Source organism: Ammospiza nelsoni, chromosome 7 (assembly GCF_027579445.1).
Source record: "Ammospiza nelsoni isolate bAmmNel1 chromosome 7, bAmmNel1.pri, whole genome shotgun sequence".
NCBI lineage: Eukaryota > Metazoa > Chordata > Aves > Passeriformes > Passerellidae > Ammospiza > Ammospiza nelsoni.
Window position 1 is genome coordinate 5,392,661 of NC_080639.1, and position 19,309 is coordinate 5,411,969.

The 19,309-nt window shown below is 36.5% G+C and overlaps 1 protein-coding gene across 2 annotated transcripts in view; it reads right to left on the reverse strand.

Annotated features, from left to right (window-relative positions):
- The window catches only part of SPAG16 (sperm associated antigen 16), a 375,678-nt gene that overhangs the window by 349,702 nt on the left and 6,667 nt on the right, over positions 1-19,309 (reverse strand). For both annotated transcript variants that reach the window (XM_059476201.1, XM_059476200.1), the window contains exons 4-8: positions 16,287-16,414; positions 11,888-12,025; positions 5,318-5,425; positions 3,955-4,072; positions 2,107-2,176 (exon numbers count right to left, since the gene is read on the reverse strand). In XM_059476201.1, the coding sequence (XP_059332184.1) occupies positions 2,107-2,176; positions 3,955-4,072; positions 5,318-5,425; positions 11,888-12,025; positions 16,287-16,414 (562 nt within the window). The remainder of the gene's footprint in view (positions 1-2,106; positions 2,177-3,954; positions 4,073-5,317; positions 5,426-11,887; positions 12,026-16,286; positions 16,415-19,309) is intronic.

A 19,309-nucleotide genomic window follows, 5' to 3' on the forward strand; every position in this document is an offset into this window, starting at 1 on the left:
GATGTGCAGAACCTCTCATTCAGCAAATCCAAAATAAATAAAAAGGAACTCTCAGTGCCCTCTAGCCAAGCCAGCATTCCAGGTGTTCCCCAGCCAAGTCAGGCTGTGGGACAAATGCAGCCTGAGGAGCAGTGAAGGGCAATCCCCTGCTTCTGGGCAGAGCTCTCCTCCTTCCCTCGGGCTCTGCACTGCAGTGAAAGCAGAAAGCACCTGCCAGGAGGGGCAGCTCAGCTTGGCCAAGGATCATCTGCCACTCTGAGTGTGCACTGTCCTCTAACTCAAGCATCCCAATGCACACAAGTCAGCCCAGAACACTGAAAAGTGCAGCTGGAATTCTTTTTACATCTCAGATTTCCAACTCCAACAGCAATCTGAATTTTGAGAAAAAATTAAGTAAACATTTCTCCAGTATCCACAAGAAATCCACATTTCTCAGGGTTATACTCTCTCTCAAATAAGAATATGATCACCTTTCAAGAGGCAGCAGAAAGTATTTTAAAGAGGCAATATTACCCACTGAGACAAGAGTATGACCTACAGAGGGCAATAAAAATTATGTAGTATTAGAGGACAAGGCACTGAAACAAAATGAACTGAAATAGTGATTAATTTATGATACCCAAGGTATGAAGCAAATTAAGATTTGTAGAAGAATGTGGGTGGCTGATGAGCTTAATTTGTGTTGGAGACTGACAAAGGATATTTTATATAATTATTTATCAAATGGCTCCCTTGCTTGTTACTTCTTGGTATTACAAAGTGCTCTCAAGATTTCTGGAGAATAAACAAGACTGAACAGCCAGAGTGTGGTTTTTAGAATCCAACAACAAATGGTTTGATATGAAAAGGAGACAGATCCATCCACACTGTAAAAAAAAAAAGCCCAGGTAAGATCCCACACTATGAATCCTCTATAAAGGATCTAGAAAGCCAGAGTATATCTTAATAGGAAATGAAGGCAATGCTTCCTAGCCTCTTCACTCAACTACAAACACACACAAAAAAACCCCAAAATAAATGTGTGTGCCTACTATTCTCTTTCTCACCCTTGTGTTTTCTAGAGGAACTTTACACAATGGCAGGAATTCCATGAACATGGGAACTAATGAAGCTTGATTGTCAAAGGCTGGGGTGACTCAATAGCTTTTCACCTGGGATGTATTGCAAGTGCCAAAGGAGGTTTAGGCTTTAATACACAGGGGAAAAAAAAAAACAACAAACAAACAAAAAAAAACCCCAAACCACTAAAAGAGATACAGAATTAGACATAATTGGAACATATTCTTCAGCTGGAAGTTGTATAGTATTTGTAGGGCTCTCTAATTTCAAGTAAACAGTTCTCTGTGATGGGAGTTCTGCCCATGACTAAGGCAGGTGCCACATCCCCTTCACATGTGAACACTCTGTTGTCAGAGGATAGAGCTCACCACTTCCCTTTGGCACCATCCCACTTATTTTAAGAAGAATTTCAGCAACCTGGTTTCTTTGAAACTTATCTTACTATCCAATGTGGCTGCAATTGAAAAATAGGTTCAAAATTATTAGTGGGATTAATGCTTTAAGAGAATGTGATAGCATGAGCTTCATTTACTTAGAAAAGCAGAGGTGATACAGTTTTCCTGATGGAGTTAGAAAACATAATGTAAAAATTACACAGTATTCCAGCAGGTATTATATCATTTTAGCAATCTTCTGTAAAAATGAGAATCTGGATTTCATAATACCAGGATTTTCAAAATGTTTGTGACCACAGTGTATGCTTTCTGAAGGGTGAGCTGGGAAAGAACACATACACAAAAAAGGCAATATCAGCAAATACAGTAACAAAATCAGTCACAAAATAGATTTCCACAACAAAGTCCTTCCAAGTTACTCATATATTCCATATTGCCTTCAGCAGTCTCACTCTCCTTAGTGAATACACCTCAGAATAAAATATTCAAATGATAAAAATACTGCTGCTCAAACACCAGGTCAGCTCATAAAACATAGTGCAAGTATTTTTGATTTACTGTTACACCATATTTTGAGATGCAACACATCAACAAAAAAAAAAACAAACAACCAAACATAGTCAGTCTGAGCCTGGTGATGGGAATATTTTACCTTTTGCTTCCGAGAGCTGCTTAGCATATCCAGACTCTAAACTGTTTAACGCAGCCTGCAAACCTGTAACCTAATTTTAAAAAGAGATAAGAACAAGAGGAAGAAATATGAAAATATTACTTTTGAAGTGTCTGTTCACAACACACAGAATTTATGCTGGTATACTTCATTAATTCCATCTATATTTTTATATAGTCCATCTATAATTTTTAAATCTTGGTTGTTGTCTCTAAGTTATGAACATAACTCCTAATTCAAGATTTGGAAAGATAATGCAATAGAACACAAGCCATCCAAAATCTCTCAAAACATTTTACAACTCTATTAAACAATGCAGACATACAGAATACCAGGGTTCTGACTACACCAGCAACTTTTAGAACTGCTGTCACTGCACTGAGCTCAAATTTAATGGCACAATAGGACTTACAGCTTTCATCACAACAAAATGTCACAAAATATGGTGTTACGCATTACAAAAAACTCATTGCTCTGGAATGAATACAGTTCATAACTGCAGAGGTCCTAAACTATAAATATAAATATAAATATAATATAAATATAATATAAATATAAATATAAATATAAATATAAATATAAATATAAATATAAATATAAATATAAATATAAATATAAATATAAATATAAATATAAATATAAATATAAATATATATAGATACAAATACAGATATAGATATAAATAAAAATATAAATTGTAAATATAAATATAGATATAAATTGTAAATATAAATATAAATATAAATATAAATATAAATATAAATATAAATATACATATAAATATAAATATAAATATAAATATAAATATAAATATAAATATAAATATAAATATAAATATGGGTGTATGTGTGTATATATGTATATACACATATATGTGTGTGTGTGCATATACATATATGTATATATGTGCCCCCAAAATTACACAGCATTGGAAATGTTCCATGTTTTGTACTCCTGATTCAGCAGAACTCCACATGGGCTATGGGCATAAATTTCCTTTTTCTTTAGGGCATTTTCTTTCCTTATTGAAATTTTAAACCTCTCATCCTCACTGTTTTATACGTAGGCTCTGAGGTGGCTAGAGAAAAACTGGAGGCAGAGGAAAGGAGGGAATGAGAGATGAAGACTCTCAGAAGCAGCTGTGAGCATGGTAAATTTATTTCATTTTACACACATATAATTGATGCTACTGCTCAAACAATTGCAGGAATATAATTGTATAAAATATATTGATATAAAATGTAATTTGGGTATGGTTTTTTCTTCTTTTTTCCCTACTTCTTTCCTTAAACACATGCCCTGTAATTTTCTGTGATTCCCTCCTTCCTGTGCTCATACTGCTTCCTGTCAAAAGGGCAGAATATCTTGTATACATCAGGTAAGATTGGAGAAGAAAAAAATGTTGAAATATTCCACTCAAGACAGAAAAAATGTCTCTGATCTCTTAATGTATTTTTTTAATAAACTAGCAGGTCACTCCTGGGTATATTTAGGAAAATAATAAAATAATTGATAGTAATAAAAGAAGTTAAAATAAGCTTCTTCCAAAGGCATAGATGGAAGCAGGGGAAATGTGTGTGAATATCACACTGCTGCACACTGCTGGCTCACGTAGAGCTGCACTGAGCAAGCACACACAGACATCTATGACTCTGTGGCACCATGTTTCACACACTTTTACTGCTAATATTTCACCAAACCATGAAACTCACAAAATACTCTGCTTCAGAATACTGCATAAGCTTTACCAGAAATATCCTGTGTATTTTACCAAAGTAAAAACCAGAAGTTTCCCTACAGCTGTGCAAGTGGTATTCACTACATTTTTACCTGCCCCATTGCCTTGTCTCTCTCCAAACTGGTTAACATTTTCTGTGTCAGTGAATTCTGGTACTTTTCTGACATCTGCTTCAGCATTGGCTCATAGGATGCATAATGTGCCTTCAGCCTGTGAGCAAGACGAGGAAAAATTATTCCTCACAGATGAGTTAAATCAGAGATTTATATCTGCATAACTTTTCCCCTCCCCAAACAAATGAGCAAAATTACCAAAAGGTCAACACAGAGGAGACAGCAAAGCTGTTTAGTATGGAACTAACCAACTGCAATACCACAACAAAGGAGGAAAAAAAAAAGTTAGATGAATGAATAAGAGGATTCACAGCTTGTTTGGTCACATCTTAAAACAACCCATCCAATTTTGTCCTTTTGTTAATCCTTCATACGCATACTGCACATTAATTTTGGCTAATTTGTTTTCTTACAGATGGATTGTATTTCACTGGAAGAAAGAGAACTACAGCTGTTATCTGACTACCAAATAAAATCCTCATCTGGACAAACCAGTCATAATATAATTCTGATTCTTTCTTCACTGCACATTACACAGTGAATATTTATGTACTTTAATTCTCAGACAAACTAAGATTCAGACAAAAAAATACGTGACACCACCAGCTCCGGAACCACTGCATCCTGCAAAATGCTGAGTCACAGAGGAGAAATCAGTGCAGAGTGCTCCCCTGCATCAGCATGTATGCATTCCAAGGGTGGGGATGTAGAGCACAGAGCTGCTATTACATGCACTGATGGATACCAATACCAGCAAAACTCAGGGAACTGACTGGAGCTGCAGATGTAAGCCTCTCCCCAGTGTTATTTTCAAACATGTGCAAAGAAAAGATTCTAACTCAGCTCCTATTTAGAAATTAAATCACTATAACTCAGTAGCAATGGACTGGTTTGGGCATATCTGCAACCAAAGTAATATAGCAAGTTTCTTATTCAGAGTTCAAGATGACAGAAAAATGCCAGCTATGAGAATCAGGAATGCAAAGGTTCTGAACTTGGTGCGATACCAGTTACCCTTAAAACAGGCAAAAACAGAAATCACCATCTATTTATAGCAAAATATCTGGGCAAAAAAAGCCTTTTTTTTCCCCAACTATTAGAAATACTATATCTTTGTTTTGTTGCAATTAATGCACATTGCATCAGAGAAAATCCACCAAAAATAAATCATTGGAAATTTTTTGATCTGTGTGGCACGATGGTCACATGGAGCTGCTGTTCACCAGGACATACCAAAATGCAGCTAGACTCACCTCAGATTCCTTATTGTTACCTCATTAACAGGCTACAATTCAAAACATATTTAATGCTACATGTATAACAACTAATATTAATTTTGTACCTTTTCAAGTCACAAACCAGCCTGTTTTTCTCCTGGAGCACTCGCTTATGATGCATTCGATGGAAGTCTCGTTCTTTCTCCATTTTTAGGAGAGCCTCTTCTACTTTACTGTGTGCAAAAACATAAAATGCAGGGCAGCACTGTTAGTCTCCTCTTCTGAACTGCATCACGGTATGCTGACTACATATGGAATTAATTTTCAGATCTTGGTAGTACAATTTGTGCTGGAGAACATGTACTTTTGAGGTCTTTTTGCTGCCACCTGAGGCTCAAATTCATGGGTACTTTTCCATTTCTCCCAGATCCTTCACACAGAATCCCTTAGGATTCTTTCATTATAAATCTCAGAGTTGAGGTCAACATTATGTTAAGCACAAGGAGTCTCATGGAGATACAAAAAACAATCCTCTTGTTTAAAATCCTGTGTAAAAGCATATTGATAATACTGATAATAGACTGAAAACACTGATTTTTAAAAAATATTAACATCACATTTGTATTGTTGCCTTGCAGATTAATTTGGAGAGCCTTCTGGAAAAAATTGGGCCAAAAATGTTTTAGGCTCTCTTCAATCATGATTATAACCTGTCCCAAGGTGTTCCCTGGATGTGAGAGCAGGCAGCAAAAGGACTCTGTTTTAAAATTAATTGTAAATAAACTGATAACCTGTTATTCTCTGAGCATATTCTACACACAGCCATGGGACACCCTGAGATGCTCTGCTCCATAAACTTCAAAAGAAAATACTCTACATATATTCAGTACATCTTCTCCTTGTCTTTATTGATATGGATTTGGCAGGAAAGATTAGTAGATGAATTGTTTAATTGCAAAGGAAGCTTGAAATTAACTTGCACTGAAATTAGATATTTGCTTCTTGCAGAAATAAAGCTAATTTCCTCTGCAAACAGAGCTGAAGAATTAGGTAAAACCAAAATGAAAACTGAGTATGCCAAAATCAGAGGTCCAGGACGAAGATCCATAACTGCCAGTGCATTGTATTTAATAATTTAAAATATAAAACATTTACTAATATAAATAATTGATATTTGCTGCACATGCAAGCACTCTGTGTGTTACCTATACAAACTACCACAGTGACACAGGTATATTTCTGTGTGAATTGGTGCTTGTAGCACAGGCTGAAGGAGTGCCCATAGTTACCCTGAGTAACCATAAATTTACTGGATCTTTTTCCTGATATTTACAGAATTCCTCTTGGATATTTCCATATTGCCCCATTCTGCCTCTAGAGGACTGACTGCAAGGAGTAAATAAGCTTTGGGCCTTTGTCTCACCCAGCCAGCCCAGAACTCAAAGGCAGAACCACAGACATCCCAAACTGTAACCTCCAGGACATTTATAATCACCTGGATAGGGAAGTATTGCTATATTTTTAAAGAAAATAACAAGTTACAGCATAGCCAAATTTGACACATGAAAGTCTTTCAAACCTGGCTGTAAGGAAACTGAGATGCTCAGATGTTAGGTTTTAAGAGTATTTCTATTTCACACATCAATAAAACTGCGTGGTGAAATACAAAGTCTCTTCTTCCTCTTCTCCTTTGACATTCTTTCTGTTACATTCTCTGTGACATTCTTTCTGTGTACATTCTTTCTGTTTTCAACATATCTTCCCTTCAACTTGCCAAGTCAAGTGACCATATTTCCTATTTCCTTCCTTTCCAGTGAATTCATGGCAGCAGCTCTGGGTGAAAGCTGCCCTGGCACTGGAGGGCACACACATCCTGCTGTGTGCACACACACCTTGAGCTGTCAAACACAGCAACTCCAGCCCACATTAATGATTCTGCTCAGGCTTCTGCCAGCATTTGAGAGGTAAATGAATCAGTGGTCTCGGGATAGTTCTGGGAAACAACTCCTCATGACACCGGGCTCAAAATCTGACTTGCCTTAAAGTCAGAATGCAAACCCTGCCCCTTAGAGCTCAGCAGATGGTTTGTTCTGAGCACAAAAGGTGTTGTTGCTACAGCCATAGAAAAGCCAATATCCATTTCTTTTAGGGAAGATATATGTCAAAGTCTGCAGGTCTGTCCATTTAAACTTCTCTCAAGCAAGTACTTGTGTTAAAATAGCAGCAGAGGGCAGGGTGCAACAAACCCAAGCAGGGATTTTCAGAGGCAAGTTACGAGCCCTGATCCCTCTGAATTTAAATTGGACTACATTCCCTGAGATGCTGCAAGCTGTAGCCCTAAAATTTTAATTGAAATAAAGACAGTCTTAGAAAGCATATACTTTCAGGCTTTTACTCTATCTAGTTTACATGGCACTTAGCAGCAAAGATGCACAATATTGCATATGTTATGCACCATATTTAAAAGCACCATGTAATTAAACAGCTGCACTTAAATGTCACAGACATGTTTTATGAAAAGTCCTTTCCTTAGGATTTTTTCCTCCTGAGAAGCTGAGAGGCCTCAGAAACAAAATGTAAACAGTGATTATCTGCTGGAATACAAGAGGTGGGTCTGTGATTGGTCTCATGTGGTTGTTTCTAATTAATGGCCAATCACAGCCCAGCTGTCCAGACTGTCTCGGTCAGTCACAAGCCTTTGTTATCACTCTTTTCTATTCTTAGCTAGCCTTCTGATTAAATCCTTTCTTCTATTCTTTTAGTATAGTTTTAATATAATATATATCATAAAATAATAAATCAGCCTTCTGAAACATGGAGCCAACAATCTCATCTCTTCCCTCATCCTAAGACCCCTGCGAACACCACCACATTTAAATATGGTGCATAACACAAAAAGTGTGCACTTTTATTTTTTCCATGGTGTAAGTGGAAAAATGTGTGCAGGAACAGTTAGATTTTGGTACAGAAACAGGAGCTGAACTGAGAATTTTGTTGCTAATGTCACTAACCAAAATAATAAATACGACTTCCAGGATTACTTTGTATATTGACCCTTACTTTGGCTGTAATCTGGGTGTGTATTTGTGAGCATGCTTACAAAAAGGAAAGAAAGGTACCTGAAAATATATACACTTCCTAACTGATGAACTCAACCACATACCTCAGGCAAAAGCTTGATACAACTTTGATTCCATCTACATAAGAAATTCCTAAACTTTTAAAGAACTTATAAATATTAGAGTTCACAGTCCCCATGACCAATACAACCTTACCCTGACACATCTGTCTGACTGCACATGTTCAAATAAACAGGCAACAGACAGGGTCTGGCCAAAGGAAAACACAAAAATATCTGGTATTCAAAAGATTTTATGTCATCAGATAGGCAGAATTTAACATGGCTATGAAACTGCAATCTATTTTCAGTTCAGAAAAATGTTACCAGAATATTAAGCGACCAGACAGCACCTGATGAATTAGAATTAACTAGTCTCATTTTTAACAGTTAACAATTTTCAGTGTTATTTACAAATTTTTCCTGCATATTGGGAGGAAAGCCCATGCTTCCATTAGGGAAATACTCAGCAGATAACAACATCCCTTAGAAAATCAAGATAAAAAAAGGGAGCACATTTGAGGTAATGTCACATGGCAAACCAATGTAAATTCAGTTTTGCTTCCTGTCACCACAGAATGGCCATTTTTAGAAATAATTTTTCAGTAAAGATTAGAAGTGTATCTAAACCTTAAGGTAATAACTATACTAGTTTTGGAGTAAAAGGATTATGCTGATATTTAGTTCTTTTAATGTATGCAGAGAGATCAAGATGCCTTCAGACATTGCACAAGCTATAAAAAATACATGCTCACCATACAGAGGAAATGAAGCTAACTGTAATTTTCTCTTTAAATAATGAAACACCACAGTGAAATCTAACCAACAGCCTGCAATCTACTCAATTTGCCCCCCTGCTTGCAAGCAATCATGTAAATACTGTATTAAAATACCCAAAATACAATTACAGTTAGCTTCTAGACATTAAATGTCTTCCACCAATTGCTAAACAACATTAAAGCAGGAGGTAATTGGTTTAGAGTAATTTATCCTGGGCCCCCATACTGCCTAAGTCCCAAATAACATCTCTTTTCTGCAAGATGGCCGTCAGGACTACCAAGCTCAGAAATACCAGATGTAATTAAAAGCTTTCCTCAAAAACATTTCACAGCACTGCAGCTCTCAATCAGTGTTTTCTGAGTAATCCACAGAGTAAAATACAGGACTTTGCTTGATCACAAATCCTTGGTTTCTAACCAGTCAAATCAGCATTTTTCCTGTGCACTCAGGCACTCTGCTTTCTGAGTCATTCTCTCTGAAAACCTGAAAACCCACGTTGTCCTCCAGGTAATTTTGGCTCCAGCTGGAATATTTACTTCATTCTCTCTGAAAACCTGAAAACCCACGTTGTCCTCCAGGTAATTTTGGCTCCTGCTGGAATATTTACTTTACCACAGCAAAAGCAGTGATTCAAGTTACTGAATGTATGAACAAGAAAAAATGCTGTTAGTAGTCACTACACTAAATGGATTTAGTACAGAGTTTATGAACAGTGTTTATCCAAAAGGCATAAAAGAACACTCTAGCCCAGTACAGCAAAAATGCTCAATTTCACACATTGCAATTATTCCAGAAGCAGTATTGGTTAAATTAATTTATTATTCAGAACAAAGTATATGAAATGAATGTCACAAATACTAAACTTTTAACATTAGTATCAGTGAGATCTTTGAAAGTTATTTGAAATGAAAAGGCTGGAAAGTGCAGTAGTGACAGAGTACTGTTGGCACAAACCAAGTTTTACACCTGTGTCATTCCAGTAACAGCTGACAGACCATGGAAATAAAGCTCTCCCTGCAACTGGACAAAGGAGGGGTCTGGTTTCAGCAGTGTTTTCACAAAGCACATGCAGAATACCTGCAGGGTGTACCAGCAAACACCAGTGAACAGCTGTGCTCACACAGAATCTGTGTCTCAGAACTGCCCTGAATCTCAGAGCCCTCTGTGCAACACCAAACCAGTGATGTGACCCATTTGTTTGCCACCACAGTGTTGCTGCTTTAGGTTCCAACAAACAACAGAATGGGAAAAAGTAGGGCCCAATTTCAGTTTGTAGATTGAACTTGAGTGTTTGGATTTTATCTAACAGGGAGCCTGGAGCAACCCAATATACCAGCACTCCTTTCCCTCTCCTGCTTGCACATTATCATGTTATCTTTAAGCCTTTTAGCCAGACAGCTGCTGTAAAAACTTTTCTGGCACCCTATGGAGTAACAAGATATTCTTGTGGGAAAAAAATCCCAGTTCATTCAGACTGTGGTGAAATGAGTTTGAGCTTTATATTGTTAAATAATCATGCAGCAATACAACAAACCCAGGAAAACTCTTATCATGTCATAATCCACTCAGGTTATGTTGTTACAGCACATTCTGCTATATAGGAGGGGTGAAGAGGGGGAGGAAGAGAGAAAAAAGGTGGGGGAAAAAAAGGAAAATAAAGCTCTTTGAATTTACTACTGTCAAGGATAAGTTTCATGAGGGCCACATTTTGTCCTTCCTTCTTTTACTCTGCATGACTGCTTCTTACTCTCCCCCACTCATATGAGACACAATCTTTGAGTACCCATTGTCCAAAGAAGCTGCAGATTAAAAAAGGAAATGTTTTCTCTATGGTCTGTCTCCTCATGTATTGTATTTAGACTACACAGATCTGACTTGATTGTTGCCACTGTTTATTAAACTACTTGACTGTGGCCAATTAATTCATTAATTTAAAATGTAATAAATCATTACAATCAGAAAATAATTTAATTACTATTATCAGCAGCAATGATTATTTAACATCTGAATAATTTTGGTTTTTTTCATAGAAAGGAACAACCTAAATGAAAATTAGCAACTTCAGCAATCCTGAGGAAAATCAGAGATGGAATTAAACTTTACAGTTCCATGTCTGGAAACCACACATTGGCAAACCTGAAGTGAGTGCATCATTAGCCCTCAGAGTGCATCCTCAATGAACACACACAAGTGCAAACACACCATTCCCCAGAAAAGGCCATGTGCCATGGGCTCATTACTACATCTCTCCATTTTATAGGCTAAGTGTTTTACTTCTCTTGACTGAAGTACTGCAGACTTGTAGAATAAACTACTACAATGTACCCACCAGTATAATCAATGATGGTAATTTACACTGACACACCATTACCACTAGGCCCAGAGTGATAGATTTTTTGTAATTAAAAAAATGAAGAATAAATATATAGTGATTTTTTCCCCCATGCTGAAGGTTTGTGGTAGCTGTAATTTATAGTACTGTAACACAAAATGCACATAATTTATTTTTTAGTTCTACCTATTAGGCTCTCATGATTCTCTGTAGTAATTTGTTATGATTACTGGATACTGAAAATTATTTTTGGCCTAGTAAATACAAATAAAAGAAATTAAGATTTACATTTCCAACAGAACTCAGAAAAACTTTAACTTTAATTATAAATGTCACCTAGAAGCAAAAGTCTGTGCAGCCAGCATAACAAACAGGAACTTACTATTTTTCACTAAGTACTTGGGTTTATTTTACCTGGCCATCTACTACCATATGTAAAAGTTTCAATGAAATCAAATAACATACTTGACAGTTTGTCTGTAGTTTTCCAGATCTTTCTTCAGACTCAGATTCTCAGTCTCGAGCTGCTCATTGCGAGTGTACACGTCTGGAACCAGCCCAGCCTCATCAGCTCTTAACTCACCTCTCTCTATCAGCTCATACCTGGCAGAAAGAAACAGATTTAATTTCTTTTATTGCATGTTTCCATTTCCTCACTTCACTCATGTTTCCCTTCTCATGCTACCCTTCTCATTTACCTAAACTAGAATCACAGCAATATTTACCATCTTAAAGCACTTAGAAATGCTTTTTGTTTCAACAGCATGATTATTGATAAATGATATTGGTGATTATTCTCTTCAGATTTCAGATCTGCTGCTTATATCCAGGTGTAGGAGATAGTGTTCAGTATGATTTTTATTTCTATTTACTTCTGTTCTTTTCATACTTCCTTATTATGTGGAAACAAAAAAGTGCACAGATTCAAGATATTTTTCACCTGAAAAGGCAAATAATGTTCATGTTGCTCCTTCTAGTGATATCCCACCCAAAACATCTTCCCAGCAGGGGGTTATGGTGTTTGTCTGATTTAGGTTGGTTACAGCTCCAAGCAGCCTCTGGTGAGCTGATGGCATGGCTGAGGTCTCACTCTCCTGTCTGTACTGCATTCCTAAGTTTTACTGACATATCACCAAAAGATGGACAGTCCTAAAATAGGATCCTGAATGAGCAGATGGAGCTGTAGAAATTCTTGGGGTGCTACCCAGCATCCCAGGCTGCTTCAGATACTTTTAATTTTTAAATCCAAGTCAGTCTGTGCAAGTATTGAACTAAAGCAACCTTCAGCCTTCTGCATCATGGAATCAAGTGTTCTCAGGGGCTGGTAAAATAGGTAAATATTGGTAAATATAATTAATAAGGAGAGGGAAAATAAACAGGAAGGAAATAAGACATATCCCTAGGTGAGCTCTGTGTTCCATGTTGAAGATGGCTCAGAATAATTCATCCCTATTATCTGCATCTAGAGTCCTCAAGAAAAAACCCCAAAACAACAATGTATTTATCTCACATGTATTTGAGCATGTGAGATAAAAAGGACGGTGAGTATATACAAATGCTATTTGAACAAGAATATTTGTTCCTGCTTTTTATTTAAGCCATTTAGAAGAAAGGGAGAAAAGAATTGTTTAATGTGAAGTACTGTGTTGTGTGTCCTGACTCTTATGAACAATACACATTTTAGAATGAAAAGCAGCAGAATTTAACAGTGTGGTAGGGTAGTAAATTCACTGCTGTGAATTCTTAATGATGGAAGATGTTCTTGGTGGGACATCATTAAAAGGAGCAACATGAAAATTATTTGCCTTTTCAGGTGAAAAACATCTTGAATCTGTGCATTTTTTTGTTTCCAAGTAATAAGGAAGTATGAAAAGAACAGAAATAAATACAAATAAAAGCATACTGAACACTATCTCCTACACCTGGATATAAGCAGCAGATCTGAAATCTGAAGACAGTAATCCCCAGTATCATTCATCAATAATCATGCTGCTGAAACAAAAAGCATTTCTAAAAAAAAAGCAAACTTTACTTAACATCCTCCAAAAAAATTAAAGTGAATGTAACTATCTCTGTCCAAATGACTTCCTACAGTCAGCTACATATTGGCATTCTGAGGATGCTTCTTGGAATGCTCATCCCTCTGAATTAAGCTGTCACATTCACCACCAGTAGATGAAAAGTTTTTGAAAAATTAATCTGAATATGTCCACAGTAAAATTCATTCTACCATCACTTTATTTTCTTAAGTAAATTAATGTAGGAACAGGCTTTAACACTAAGAAAGAAGCTTGAGGTTTTTTTTCTTTCCATCACACAGTGACTGATGCACAGGTACAATTCCTATCAGAAATACTGCAGATAAGGGCAGCCTCATGGCAGAAATTCACAACTCTAGCTAGAGTTGTACTCCTTCTCTTGCTGGAAATATTTCTCCACTGAATGCCCTAACTACACTTCATGAAAATTACCAAGTCTCTGCACAGACTCATCAAACATGGATAATTGATGCACCTCAACTCCAGCAGAGCTCAAAATTCTGACAGACAATTTACATGAAACACAATTAATACCAATAAATTCACTGTAAGAACAGGACTGAAAGTGAATGTTTTTGTGCATGTAGCAGAAATGGGAAACCACCCACCAAATAGCACTGAGAAATCTCATTATCTTTCATCAGCCTGGTCCTGGAAATCTCACAGACCTCCTCCATACTGAGCTGACTGCCAAACAGCTGCTCTTCCACTTCTTTCATTGCACATGGAAATTAAATTAGTTCCATGCACACACAGGTATTTTACTAAGCTTTTCAGAGCTACTGAGTTATAATTCTTAAATCACTATTAAAAATTAACCAAGAATCTGGAAACCTGAGGAACAGATGGTTAACTGTGACTCTGCCATCAAAGCTCAGTCCAGACTGACTGAAAATAAAACATTATTACTGTATACTTTACATTATAATTCCTAGAACCTGGATTTCAAAGGAATCAAGGTGCACAGAGGCTCTGCAATGAACTGATAGCTCAGGATGACCTGGGCTCTCAGGATTAGGAGGGAGAGATTGGCAGATGCAGGAATTCACAGCTGATCTGCCTCTGCACTTCATACTTAAAAGCTGTCAATCCAGTATTTTCAATAAGCAACACAAGTCTTGTATAACAAATTAATGGAAAATGAGATAGTAAAAAAATAATTTAGCTGTAAAGTTCCTTAAAGTGTAATGGCAATAAAAAGTCTATGTGCAAAACAGCCTACATAATTTAAAAAAAAAAATCACACTGCAACTGTTATAAAATAATTTGTTACTTCATTGAAAATAAGAGTTTTGGCATAAAATAAACCATAATCAAATCATGCCATTTTATACAGCTGGGTAGAGTTATGCTGTTTTCCCAAACCCCAGAATAAACACAGACAATTTGGTCCAATTTAAGTGACCTTTAGATCTCAGACAGACAATCATTTCAAAGGCAGCCTTTTGATAAATTTTCTCTACGTTAATTAATTTCTCATTTTAAATTCCATTAGTACTTGATCACCACAGCATGAGAGCAAGAGTGTCATCCCAATACATAATGAGGAACCTGAGTACACTAATCTGCTCTCACTTTCATTAATATTGTAAATTATCCATTTCAAACCAACATGAAACATTTTGAAATAAGGTATTAATGCAGCAAGACTCTATACAGTAAGATTAGGTACTGACATGCTGAGCTCATTTGTAAAGCTACTGAAATTAAAAGTATTACTTATAGAGGAAAAATATATGTACAGCTAAGAATTTACAAGATAGGGGCCTGTTAAATCCTGCCCTTTCTGTTAAAAAGCTATTTGAATTTTGCCATTGATATAAATTCAGACTCTAAGTGCTTCAAAGAAAGCTGTAAGCTTCATAAAAAGGTCACTATTTATATCTGCCTAGTATTAATTATCTTTTAGCATAAAAACTATTAGAATTCAAACTTGATATCAGTACTCATATCAGTTCTTTTGTTGAGAAAGAAAACAGGAGTATCATGTTCCTTCTCCAAGGAATCATTTAAGTCCATCTTTATGCTATCAAAAAGCAAATCATTATTAATTCTAAAGGCAATGCTTGATTGATGAGTAAGACCAGAGCCTTGCAAATTCCAGAGCACAGATTCCGCACCTGAGAATATTTCTAAGAAAATTTACAAGCTTCAATGCTTTTGTATGAAAAAATAAGATGTTTCTAACTTTTTTCTAGTTTTCAAATTACATCATTTCAAGAGACTTTACCTAAAAAATAACCCTCTGAACTTCTCATGTTTGAAACTGAGAACAAGGTTAATCAGAGAGAGGTGTTTGCAGAATTTCTCCAACATAACCTGGTGGTTCAAAGCAAGTCTGTAACTTCATGTTACTCCAAAGTAATGCAGCTCTCCTCCAAAGCTTTGCAGCATTCCTGACATGTAATTTTTAATCAACAGTAAAAAAATTATACATCCTGCAGGATGTATGAAGAGAGTGGTGTATTTAAACAAGTTGCACCTTTAAACTTGTGTATAAAGTATGGACAAAATCCCTGCAATCTACAAAAGCTCAAGAGTTTATTATTCTTCTTATTGTTGTATAAACTAAATCTTAAAAAATAAAAAAATCATATTTGTTAATTGCTGTACCAAAAATTACCAATTAATAAATATTATGATTATTCTACTTAAACCAGGGTTCTTCATTCTCACCAGGAATACATTTGTTTATTAAAATACTACATTTTTAAGAATGACTTGTACTCAGGAGAGTTTTCTGAAAAAATGTCCTGAAATACCAAAAATATTTGAATCCTGACCATCTAATTCCCAAAGCAACATGGACATTTAAATTATTTTACCATTCAGTCTGAAAGCAGTCAAGGGTTCTAGACATTCCCAATCTGACCAGGAAATTGCAGAAGAAGTCATCCATTGCTTGAGGTATGTCTGATATCAATTTCTCAGAATTCAGAACCGACAGAAATTCCTGAAATTAAATTTTGACAACTGTTAAAAGAGAAGTGTCATGATCATACTTTCTGGTTTTGAAGTTATCTGAAGTAACAGATTTACTGGAGTACAACTTGAATGTTCTCCTTGCCTTTACAGATCAGAACTGTAATCAGTGATCCTTCTAATGGCATGGTTTGTGAAAAGTTATAAAGAAATAATTCAAACACCCCTTATTTAAGCAGGTATTCCAAACCTGACATCATCTGGCAGAGCCTTGAAAGTATTAAAACTGATCTTTTGTCCCTGACCAGAGGAAAAGGCAGTCCTTATCTAATGAAGAATGTAGCTGTCCAAGGTGCCAGCAGAACAGCTTGTATGCTTTTTGTAATGGTGCATGCAGTGGAGGGACAGACAGAACTTCATTTCCATCCCCTGATCCCTTAGGAATAATCACAAAGATTAGGGGATGTTCCTCTCAGCATGCACTGCAGGAAGCTGCCAGACAGCACTGCTACAAGTGTTAGCAGAAGGTACACCAGGGCTTCATGTGCAGCTCCCCAGTGCCACCCAGACAGACAGACAGACAGCTCTGCAGACAGGGTCAGCTCGTGGGGCAAGCACATTGCCAAAAGCACAACCAACACAGAGCAGAGCAGTCCTGCTACAGAGAAAAATAGAAAAAAAACCCTTTCACAGCTTTCTGATGTGATGCAAATCTCCTCCCTTCACCCAACCCCACTCAGCACACAGCCTAGGAGAACTCAACATGCAAGGAGGTATGGGAAAAAAGGAAAATGTGACCCATTTGAGACTACTCTCCCACAAAAAGCATTTAAAGGCAATGAGATGAGACTGCCACAACTCAGCAGCCAAAGAGGCGGCCTTATTTCACTCAGATATCAAATGGATTGCAGTGATTTGACATTCCTAAATATGAGGGAATTGGCTTCTGGGAACTCCACGTGGGCACAGTGCCAAAATGGAGCTCAGCACACAGCTTAGTGTTTCTCTCCCATAGAGAATTCAACATGCAAGGAGGTATGCAAAATAAGGAATTACAACCCAGTCTGACACTACTTCTCCACAAAAAACATTTAAAGACAATATGAGAGAGACTGCCACAACTCAGCAGCTAAAGAGGTGGCCTTATTTCACTCAGATATCAAATGGATTGCAGTGACTTGACATTCCTAAATATGAGGGTCTTGGCTTTTGGGAACTCCACGTGGGCACAGTGCCAAAATGGAGCTGCTCCACAATGTATGACAAGCTACTGCACTGCACATGCTTCCTGGTGAGAGATTATAAAAAATATCACAAAACTGAGAAAACCCCACTGAGAGATTTATCAAGAGATGCTAAAGGCCATGACTGCAAATCATTTCCTCCACCATTTATAAAAGAATCTGTAAGGCCAGGCATTTCTGATAACTCCATTCATTTATGGCTTATTCATGCCCTTAGTGGCATCTCTCTCACCACGAGTGCATAAATTACCTGGAGATAAAGGCATTTCTCTTGATAAAATAAAAACACCGGAAAAATCTCTTGGCTATTTTGTATAACAGAGAAAATGTTGTCTTCAATCCAACCTACCTACCTAACATAAGCCAAAAAGACTGTACATCTCTGATGGAGGCCTCATGACTAGTACAATATGCCAAGTGCAATGTAATATTTAGTATATTTTCATTACTAGAGCTCCAGTACATCAGGCAGGTCTAGTTTTTAATTGTGGCAATACAAGAAGCAAAGAGTACATGGGCAGACATGCAGCTGCATCCCTTGGCTTGCTTCTTTCTTCACTCCAAGTGAGGCAAATGTGCAATATTGTTGCTTGCAGTTTTCCAAACACATCTATAAAGGCAGGCTTTGGAAGAAGTGACACAGCTTGATTCTCTTAATAAATGGAAATTTGATAGGAATTCATTTCATCCATGCAGAAGAGAATTTATTAGTGAGATCCCAGCACTGAGCACCATGGATGCAAAGCTCAAGCAGGGAACAATACAGGGGGAAATTAATCCAGTCTAACAGGCACAGAATCACAACAGGACCTCAGGAAACCAGAACTGAATTTCCAGCACTTTGCCAGACTTTGGGAGTGATATCAAGCCAAACACTTCCTTCAGTTTCATTGTAATCTGTTGGCTGACTACCAACAGAAGAGCATAATGAGAATTTTACTGTATATATTTGCTTGTTTGGAAATGAGGAAAATACAATCAATTAACATCATGCAGACAGACATCCTATAGCAGTTGTATGAACAAAACCATCTTATTAAAAGAGCCTGACCATGGAGTCAAAATAAATTACATATTTGAGTTGTTAAGTATTTCTTTGTGTTAATTAAAATATTTTTAAAATTGTGGGTGTAAAGGTATTTACTATGACCAATGAAATAAATTAATTTCTAAGAGCTTAACTTTAGGAACTTCCATAGCACTTCTAAGAATTTCCATCCATTGAAGAAATACAACCACCAAATAAATTTATAAATTCTCTGGAAAACAAGGTAAGATGTTCTCAAAAATGCACTAAATTTAAGAAGAATATGAAAAGGGAATTCAAGGATTTTAACATGTTCAAACAAACTGAAAGTCAAGCATATATAAATTGCAACATTAATGAATGTCAATGCTACTTCACATTATCATTGTAGGCATTAGGACAAAAAACTTGGAAGGAAAGTCTAAAAGCTGTTACTACTGAAGAAAGTTTTTCAGCCAGCTTTCATTTCTGTGTGGCTTTCCAGAAGTTTGGCCTCCTTTTCCTACAGTCCTATCAGCTGGATATTTTCTTTTATATGCAGAATATTTTTTGCATGTGTTGAAAAATAATTTATATTACTTTAAAATGTCTCAAAAAAAAAAAAAAGAAAATACAAAAAAAAGAAGTGCTTAAGGACAAATGATGTTACTCAGCT